Source organism: Cucurbita moschata, unplaced genomic scaffold, assembly GCF_002738365.1.
Source record: "Cucurbita moschata cultivar Rifu unplaced genomic scaffold, Cmos_1.0 Cmo_Scf00006, whole genome shotgun sequence".
Lineage (NCBI taxonomy): Eukaryota > Viridiplantae > Streptophyta > Magnoliopsida > Cucurbitales > Cucurbitaceae > Cucurbita > Cucurbita moschata.
In genome coordinates, this window is record NW_019268522.1 from 4,241,525 (window position 1) to 4,251,753 (window position 10,229).

At 37.0% G+C, this 10,229-nt stretch overlaps 1 protein-coding gene across 3 annotated transcripts; it reads left to right on the plus strand.

Moving 5' to 3' along the window:
* The first annotated feature begins 4,313 nt into the window (after window positions 1-4,313).
* Window positions 4,314-9,726, plus strand: LOC111444254 (protein-tyrosine sulfotransferase-like). 3 transcript variants are annotated; one of them, XM_023082279.1, is made up of 14 exons: window positions 4,314-4,687; window positions 5,147-5,215; window positions 5,308-5,473; window positions 5,559-5,630; window positions 5,820-6,108; window positions 6,448-6,588; window positions 7,806-7,910; window positions 8,019-8,166; window positions 8,251-8,303; window positions 8,379-8,441; window positions 8,514-8,633; window positions 8,777-8,911; window positions 9,070-9,204; window positions 9,552-9,726. In XM_023082279.1, exons 2-14 carry the CDS (start codon window positions 5,167-5,169, stop codon window positions 9,621-9,623), a joined length of 1,548 nt encoding a protein of 515 aa, XP_022938047.1. In that variant the 5' UTR covers window positions 4,314-4,687; window positions 5,147-5,166; the 3' UTR covers window positions 9,624-9,726. The 3 variants fall into 3 exon arrangements, with proteins under 3 accessions (XP_022938047.1, XP_022938046.1, XP_022938048.1); XM_023082278.1 differs by having other exon boundaries at window positions 4,314-4,478; XM_023082280.1 differs by lacking the exon at window positions 9,552-9,726 and having other exon boundaries at window positions 4,314-4,478; window positions 9,070-9,210.
* Window positions 9,727-10,229: the final 503 nt, after the last annotated feature.

A 10,229-nucleotide genomic window follows, 5' to 3' on the forward strand; every position in this document is an offset into this window, starting at 1 on the left:
GGGGAAAAAAGGACGTCGGGACGACATTGTCGAGGAGAGAGAGATCGCCGGAAAATCGCACAGGCAGTCGGGCGAAGAGGATGAAGTCTGACCTGAGATCCAGATCCAAAAACCCGAACCGAACCCCGTCCCTTCGGTCAGCCCAGAACCTACGTTACCCGCAGCCCAAACACCCGGCCTTCACCCGCGAGCCGACCCATCACCTCGCGGCCCGTCACCCGCGAGCCGGCCCGTCACCGCGCGTTCCAAGACCCGCGAGCGACCCGTTAACCCGCGCCTTGACCCGAGACGCCTGCACACGCGTCGCTCTCTGATTATGCCACGTGTCACATCTGCAGCGCGGCTCCTCTTGGCTTAGGCGGCTTCATCGGCTCCGACGGCTTATTCGGCTCGGGAAACCTGTTTCCAGCCCGTTTGACACCGTTCCGACCCTCCCGGACCTTGTTTCGGTCCTATTTAAGGTAAAAGGGAACATTTTAAGGTCGTATTTCACAAATTTCAATTGGGAATTTATTATTATTTGTGGAATACTAACGAAAGTGACTCATGAACCAATAGGAACCAACCACCAACGGAAGCGTAGAACGTCCACGAGGAGCTAGGAGCTTACGTTATATTCTAGGGAGTACTTCGGCTAAGGCCTACTAAGTAAGTGGCTCACCTGTTGTAGGTTACGCATTAATTGCTGTATGTTGGCATGTGCCCGTGGTTATGCACGTGCCATTAAATTGTATGCTAGCTTAATGTGCTTAAGTACAAAATCATGTGAATGTGAATGTATGTTATTTATGCTGCTTAGTGGATGTGATATGAATGCATGTGACAATGTGTGACCCGTGTACGATTATGGCTTGTTGTATGAGTATGGGAATATGACATGAAATACGGTAAATTGCATGATACATAACCCCGCTAGGAACATGTATGATATGTAACGAAATGAGAATGAGTATGACATGTAAGCATGAAAACGTGACACGGGGTTATGCTCATTAAATAATGACTATAGGACTAGTGGGACCTCATGCATATTATGTGTTCATGCATTTGGGGGGATACCCCTATCCCATCACGAGGGTACGGACGCGTACATCCAAATGGCAGGACAACGATCGTTATGCCCTGCATAGCGCTGCCGTGACGGTTTTAGTTTTAACGGGTCCTAGTGGGCCCCAGAGCATGCCCACCGGCTAGGGACAGTGGCCCAGCGGTGTGCGAACTAGCTGGTGAGCCCATACTCGCACGTATGGGCTGCGTGTAGAGTATATGGTACACGTCCACGATTACCTGTTAGGATTACACCGTAGGGAAAATGAAATGAAACGAAACGAAACGAAATGGAACGATAGGTCCCATCATTTCATTGCTTGTGTTTGTCACATAACCCCGATAGGGGGTCACTTACTGAGTATTCTAGAAATACTCAAGCCTCGTGCTACTTTACTTTTGCAGATAAGGGCAAGGCACCCATGTGACAACGACGACGACATCGGACACCTCAGGATCGTGGCACATGCATAGGGTAGTTGGTTGTTTTTTTTCCCATTTCTAATATAGGTTAGAATAGGATGAAATGTATTTGCACAATAAACCTTAGGGTAGAATAAACTATTCATTCTTTGTTTTGTTGCTTTCCTTTCTTTCAATAATGTGTCCCTTTTTCCCTTGTAATCTTTTTGAGGTAATAAAAAGGCGAGTGCGAACAGCATTTATGATAGGGTCCATTAAATGTATATTTTGCATTTCAAAGTATAGTAATGACCTTAGATTAAATAGGTAAAATATTAGGGTCGTTACAAATTTGTTTTGTGCATCCGTCTCGTATCCTATCTCAAACATATCTTTGAGCACATCGTACCATAATTATGATCATACAATTCACATATTATAACATAACATAAACATAATATAAGCATATCGATTCATATATAATTCACACATATCAGTATATATGACACGTGCAAAACCATAGGCACGTGTCAACATCAAATATAATCATGCCGATAATATGGTCACTTACCTGGTTAGCTTAAGTTGTTGTCACGAATATATATTAATGAAAATTCGATTCTGTCATTTGAAATTCAACATAACCTATTTGAGCCCATGACATCTGTTTCAAGTTTGAACCCTATAAAATTATTTCTCTAATTTAGATTTTAAAAGTCTTGAAATGTTATATATTTATAATTATATTTTTATTAAAAATCTTATTTTTCATGGTTATTGTAGTATATATAAAAAAAAAAAAGTAGACAGAGTTATTTCAAGTTGCTGCTCTCTGTATTTACTTTTCTATCTGTATTTAGTTTATGGTTTTTAATTGGTGAATCTTCATTTTTTTTTTATCTGTATTTACTTTGTTGCCTTTTAATTTTGTTCTCATAGATTCCAAATTTGTGAGTGAAATACTGTTTCCAGATCTTTTCCTTATCTTTGGCCATTCTATTTTTAATCTAATATAAATTTAATCTAATATTACTCACATGATTTACTAGAACGTATAAATAATTGAAATCTAGTTTCTGGTAAACCATTATAATAATTTAATGAATATCTAACTATAATTGATGGCTTGATTTCTAAATAAAATAGGATAAAAGAAAATGAATATTTAATATATAGATCTGATATGGTAAATCTCCCGTAAATCTCAACTGGATAAACACTCATTCTCATTTTTTTAAGTAAGTCTGACAACAGTTGTTTTTCTGTTTCTTTTTGTTACTGGCGTAATGGGTTAAGGAGAGATAATTGTGGGAAGGGATGAGAGGGGAGGGGAGAAGAGTGGGAAAATGTTGTTTCTCTTTATTTATTTATTTATTTATTTATTATTATTATTATTATTTTAACTATTTTTTATAATTATTTTTATTTCTAAATTTATTTCATTATTTATGATTTTATTTTTTATTTTTTTTTGGACTATTGGATTGGGTTGTGAAAAATTTCGAGTTGGGTTGGATTGTGAAAATTTTCGGGTTGGGTTACCAATCCAACCAACCCGAACTGTAAAAAAAAAATCTCTCAACTCAATTCCACCCGAACCATGTACACCCAAATTTTTATGATAAAAATGAGGTGAAAAAATGATTAAAAAAATTTGGGCACAAAATGATATTTTTTTTTTCAATTAAAAGAAATGTGGTCCCCACCACGAAGGAAACATAACTGATAAGAATCCGGACACGAGGGAATGACGGGCGACGTCCTCAACAAAATTATAATTAATTAATTCGAAAATTCTAATTCCACTTTTTGACGGTTAGAAAAAATAAAATAAAATAAAAACTTTCCCCAGGGGAGGGTAATATGGTAATTGAGACCGAAGTGAAATTAAGTGCATGACACGTGGTTCACATGCAATGCATAGACTTTGTGAAAATTTTGTAACGTTTTTTCTTATCCTTGGGAATTGGAAACTTGGAAAATGCCAAACTAAAATCCACTTTCTTCCCATGCCTCGATAACCCAATATATTTTAATAAAATATATTATTTATTAAGATTTTATCAAATTATTAAAAAAAAACAAAAAACAAAAAACAAAATTCTAATTAAAATTTTAAAATATTTGTTTGTGTTTGATATGCATCATGTAAATGTTAATGTGTATGGGACCTCTTGCATGCTTTGAATGACGACCATTTTGGGTTGAAATCAATTCTCAAGTATATGGGTTAATCGTACTTCCAAGGGCACAATTTGATTGTTCCACGTTATGGTTCCTAGTCGTAGGCTAGTTGGCCACGGTTTTAATTTTACAGACCACAAGCTAGTTGGTCATGATTTGAGCTTGAGCACGAGATGATTGATCAATGTTTGCAAGTCAGATAAAAGTACAAGTTAGTTCGTTCTATCTCGAACAGGGTCACAAATTGGTTGACTTTTTTTTTTTTTTAACAATTTTAATTCTTTCGATTTATTTTATATATTTGTTGGGTGCGCACATCTATCCTAACACGGTCATCTTATTCTCAAAACAAAATTTTAATACTATATATATATATGTAATTTATATAAAAAAGATATTTATTATTTGAAAGTTGCAATATTATTTTTTTTTATGGAAAAAGTAGTTTTGAAATAATAATTTATAATTTTTTATTTTGTTTGTGAAGGGATAAAGATGAAAGAATATACGTATATATATATATATATATTAATAATAATTATAGCCTTCTAAGGAAGGTAATAATAGTATTTTACGATTTTACCCCTCAGAACAATCCCGTCTCTCGCTTTCCCAGGTAGTCTTTAAACGTCCTTTTGGTGTTGACCTGTGTCTCTATATATACTCAATATTTTAAGGCTTTAAGCTTTACTGATGAAATCATTCCAAATTCTCTGAATCAGACGTTGAAAAAGGAAGGTGTTGAGTTGTTGGGCAGAGAGATTAATCCTCCCCCTTTGTTTCCGGCGGAGGAGGAGGGGCCGGAGATAATCTAGCGGTTGTTTTTCTTCTCCATTCAACGCGAAGTAAGAAATTTTTGTTCCTTTTCTCTGTCTTTTCTCCCCTATTTGACGCTGTTTCTGCTTGGATTGCTGGGAAAAATCGAGACGAAAAAGTGGCTGGAAGTTTCTGAAGGTTGGATTAGGGTGGGGCCTCATTGATCGCGAGGCCTGTTCTCGGAATCCCAACGCTATCTCGGGAATTTACGAGCACGAGATCTCTAAAATCGATACTCGTAGGACATCCATTTTCTTTGTCGGATTAATGCTCTGTTTTTCTGCCGTTTTAATCCAGGGATTTCTGTTCTGTTCCTGTTTTCTGTCTTCTTTTTGTTAGCTTCTTCGTTTTCTCCTCTATTAGCGTATTGTAAATTCTCTGCCTATTTGCATCTCCTTTTTGTTCTTAGTGTTTCTGTGATTCTTCTCTGGTGTGTTGCTGTTGCGTTTGTTTTCTGGCTGATTATAGCTCGTTTTTAGTTTTGAGGAAGAAATGTTTATGCTCGTTTGATAAAATTTTGCTTATTCTTTAAGAAAAAACAAGTTTATGTTATCAAATGTGTTCTTGATTAATGATTTTAAGAATGTTTTGTGCAGAACTTTTCATACTAACAATTAATGTCTGCCAATGGAGAAATATTGTCTTTAGCTCAATTTCTTGATTTTGAAGGAATGATATTTTCCTTTGTTCTTTTCAGTGGTTGAAGGAGTGGGATGCATGGATTCTACAATTAAGTTAACATTGCTTCTGATGTTCTTCAGAATAGGTTGGAGCCTTAGAATTTAGTCTTTTGTAAGATCATGTTTTCTTGACATTCCTTCTTCGTTGATGAACTGAGTTATTTCCTTTATATGGCAGCATGTGCTTCAACTGTTGAGAAAAATTTTGAACAGTGTGAAAGGGCTGTCAAAAACTGGGCCTCATCTTCTCTCCAGCAAAGTATCAATGAAGATCAACATACTCTAAAAGATTTACTGTTTTTTCTCCATGTTCCGAGAACAGGCGGGCGATCATACCACCATTGGTAACTTCCAAATCACAAATTTCTCTGTATATTGACCTCCCATGTATCAGTTTTAGTGTTTATCTGGTTCGCTTTATGGATGCAGTTTCTTGAATAAGTTGTACCCAACCTCTCAGGAGTGTCCCCGTTCTTACGATAAGCTACGTTTTGATCCCAGGTATAATTTTCTTTTTCCAAAGTGGTCATCTGTCTTTAGTTTTCAAATTGTCTCATATGTTAAAAGTAGGTAATAAAACAAGGAGAGTTAGATGAAAGTAGACTTTAGAAGTGTAATTTATAAGTGTAACTTTATGATATTATTTAACTAATTTTGTGCGTCGGTATGGTATTTGAATTTGAATTGCAGCAAGGCCAAGTGCAGATTGCTAGCTACTCATGATGATTATAGTATCATGGAAAAACTACCCACAGAGAGGACTTCGGTGGTGACAATTGTTAGGAATCCAGTTGACCGGGTTCTTAGTTCATATGAATTTGCTGTTGAGGTTGCAGCTAGATTTTTGGTACATCCTGACCTAGCTTCTGTGGCTAAAATGTCCAAACAAATGCTTAAAAAGTCAAATGGAGTGAGCACATTGGATATCTGGCCGTGGAAGTATTTGGTTCCATGGATGATGGGAGACCTATTTGCTCGAGTATGTGTCCTGTTGGCTGATCTTGTGCATTTCATGATGATTTTTTTGAAAGTGGAGAAAAATAGACTTATCTAGTGAACATCTTTGTCTTAGGATTATCCTGTAATCATAAATGTGTTAAATGCATGCTGGTTCCTCGGTGATTCGGTGAGGCAGTGACATAACTGCTGCCCCCTTCTTTCCTTATTTTTTCTTTAGCCTGTTTCTTGTATTACCCTGTTCGTTTCATGGTGTATTGTTGAAATGTGTAGACGAATTGTGCAAATAATTTTTTTCGCATATTTACTGGCTACTTTCTTATCAAGAAAACATTACCATCTACCGAATGTTTATGAACAGAGAGACGCAAGAAGACGGAAGGGTTCAAGTGAAGCTAAGAGGGACAGTCCATATGACATGGAGGACATTCTTATGCCACTACATGAGTTTATTGATGAACCCATTGTTCATGATATTGTTCATAATGGGGCTACTTTCCAGGTAATTCTGAATTAATTTTCATTAATATCAAAATTAAGAAATTCTAAATTAATATGAGATTGTCGCACTCGAGAAAAATGACACAAGGATAGTGACAAATTTTGCCTAGTGAAAAACGAATGGTGGGATTTTTACGGTTGAAAGCTAGAGTTGTTGCTAGTGGATTCACTCAATCCTATGGGGTTCGACTACGAGGAAACTTTACTTTGGTAGCTGAACTCCATCTACAACCAATCTTGATTAGAGTCAGCAACAATTAAACATAAAAAATGCCCTCTTAAATGGCGATTTAGAAGAAGAGGTATATATGGATATTCTCCGTGGATTTAAAGGAAATATTGACCGAGAAAGGTATGCAAACTTAAGAAGTTTCTCTATGGACTAAAACAATCTCCTTGTGCATGGTTTGGTAGGTTTGCAATTTTTGTTATCATCCTTGGATATTCTCAGTGCCAATCAGATCATACTTCGTTCGTAAAAGGAGATCAGAATCGCAAATTGCTCTCTTAATAGTATATGTTGATGGTGTCACCCTTTCAGGTAGTGATTAATCATAATTACAGACTTTGAAGAATCACTTGGCTAGAGAATTCGAGGGCAAGGATCTCAAATATTTCGTAGGTATAGAGGTAGGTATAGAGGTTGCTCGGTCTCATAAAGGCATAGTTATACCCTAGAGAAAATATGTGCAGATCTTCTCAAAGAAATTGACATGATTGAATGCAAACCAACAGAGTCTACTATGGATTCGCATACGAAACTTGCATTCAATTATGGAAGTGCACCGGTTGGCAGGGGCAGATATCAGTGCCTAGTAGGACGCCTCACTTTGAGAAGTGTTTCATCTAGTTTCCTCGAACCGATCTAACCAAAGATTTTCTTGTCTCAATATTGGTATGAATATGATTTAGAAATTTTCATTGTTGGTTGTTCTCTACGTGGGGATATTTGTTTGTATGTCATATGTCATCTCCATTCCGGTTTCACGTAAACATTATGTGGTTTATAAGATAAAACAGTGATCTGAATCAACATTTCTGCAATTTTCTAAAGAACAATTTTGGTGTTCTCAATCTACTCTAAATTCAATGGACCTGGATAGTTGGCCAGTTAGTTTTAGTTGAGTTTCTGATACCCAATAAGCTGTCTTGTTGGGGGCTTCAAGTTAACATATATTTTTTGCTGATGCACTTTCTCGATCTTTTCAAAATTTTCAGATAGCGGGATTGACAAATAACTCCTACCTAGCTGAATCCCACGAGATCCGGCATTGTGTACAGGAACATAAGAGTCTTGGTCAACACGTGCTAGATGTGGCGAAGGTAACAAGAGGTGTCTTAAATGATAACATTGGATACATGGACAATTATTTTTCTGATACTTTGCCTCCTTATGGTTGCAATTATGGTAGATGCTTGTAAATCTTGCAGAAGAGGTTGGGTGCTATGTTATATGTTGGTCTAACTGCGGAACATAAGGAATCTGCGACGATGTTTGCAAATGTAGTTGGTGCGCAGGTGATTTCACAGCTAAGAAACGCCAACGTTAGCACAGACACTTCAGCTGCCAATCAATCAGGTTTATGATTTCTATTACCGGTCGTCATGATTTCTATTTTGATGATGTATAGTGGTTCGACTAACTTCCCTTTTTGATTTACAGATAATAGCAGCTCTTCACCTTTGGATTCCGAGCTTGAGAGCAATGTTGACCAGGCAAGCTCCTCTCATTGTTTATGACTAATCATTTTGCTAATCCAGGATCTCTAATAATCCTGTTTACCATTACAGAATAATGGTACCACCGACAAAAAGACCGCTAGGCAAGATGAAGGTGAAGCACGAACGGAAAATGTAAGTGACCTCAGAAAATTGTATATCTACAGTTCGTATGTTGCCTAATTTATATTTCTTGAGACATGCCAGATGACTGCTGCAGAACTTATTGAAGTTTATGAAGGGTGCATTTCAAGTCTACTGAAGACCCAATCACGTCGTCGATTCGCTTCTTTAAAGGAGATTTCTCCTGCAAATTTCTCAAAAGTGGTATGATTGAATACTTGATTGGGTTTTTATTTGCCAAAAATATTTATTCTGGCTAGAAATAGAACTTGGTGGATCCTTAAACAAAAAGCTTTGCTGATCCATTTATTTGGCTGATTCTTTTGTTCCTCAATACTATCTTGCAGGCACGGCGCCATATTTCTGATGCGGTTCTGCAGAAGATTAAAACACAAAATTTCCTGGATTTGGAGCTTTTTAAGCATGCACAGAAAATCTTTACAATGAGACGTGTGCAACCGATGGGGAATCTTGATATGAATGTGAGTCTCTTCGATTCCTTTTTCCAAATTTGTGCAAGTTATTCTTAGTATCCATTTAGATTTCTCTTACAACCAATACTCGACTCTGACAAACACTGCTATGGTCTCGCACAAACAGTTATATCATGAGTTCTTACTAAAATGCAACAAATTTTCAGGATGAATCAGAAAGAAAATTCGATCAACCACGCGCCTTCGAGCTATGGAAAATTGTTTCATTACTAATGCTTCTTATCCTACTCCTTGTTTTCTTCCTATTTGCGACTGCTTGGGGAAGATTATCTAAAGTTAAGGTATGACTGTCAATATTTGAAGTGGGAAAGTGAGTTTTTGCATCTCAGCATCTATTTGGTTTTGGGAAAATGAGTTTGTTTATGTATTTTCAAAATTTTAAGTTCTGTGCATGTGATGAAATGTTCGATTGATGTCGGGGTAGCTTGTTTGTTGTGCTTCCTTTGTATAGCTCATGATATTGAGTTCGAAAACGATATTGTTTGATGTATTATTGTGCTATTAGATGTCTCATTGATCATAGTATTGATTTTGAGAGATTCATACATAATTATTATGCCATTGTGCATGTAAGCCTTGTTTATCTACCGATGGTGTGACATAATGCTTAGTGTCATCATATTTGTAGGTGAAAGGATTTACAAAGGCGACGGGAAGGAATCATCGACGGATTGTTGAAAGTAAGAGTTTACTTGAATAACGAAAATTTATTTGTACACCCTTCAATTTATTCGTTGTAAACTGGAACTAGAGATGGTATATGATGTTAATGTTATCTTAATTGGTTTAGTTTCACAGTTTTATAATGATTTCGTTTTTCGATGTAAATTGGAACTAAAGATGGGTACATGACCATTTCTCGTGTGAGTTCCATCTGCCCCTCGTTTGGATTCTCGACTTCCTCATTCCCTTTTGGGTTCCTAAGAGATGGGACTATGTATAACTTGTTAATACCTAGTGCGGAGTACTGCGCTATCCTATCTCTGAGAGTTAGCTAATTTTATGTCTCATCCCCTAGATGGGCTTAAAGATCTCTTACTTGTGGAACAACTACTCTCCTTGGCCCTTCACAATGCCCCTCCAACCCGTACTTGTGAATAACGTCTGTTTTGTACTATGAATGAGGTCGGTTTTGTTCGAGAAACCTTCCTCAAACAGTAAGCTTTATTGAGGGCGTTCGGTCTTTGGTTTCAGATGGAATGGAACACTCTTCTTGAGGGTGTTCAGGTGGGACATCTATCGTGTGAGGTTGTGGAGTGGTGCTTGACTTACTCTTCTTCTCTTTTTAAGATAGATTGGAGAGAAG

Excerpts from the sequence above, each read along its gene's own strand:
- LOC111444254 (XM_023082278.1), top strand. Across the intron at positions 6,589-7,805 it reads ATAATGGGGCTACTTTCCAG|ATAGCGGGATTGACAAATAA; the intron begins GTAATTCTGAAT and ends CAAAATTTTCAG. Across the intron at positions 8,912-9,069 it reads TGGGGAATCTTGATATGAAT|GATGAATCAGAAAGAAAATT; the intron begins GTGAGTCTCTTC and ends ACAAATTTTCAG.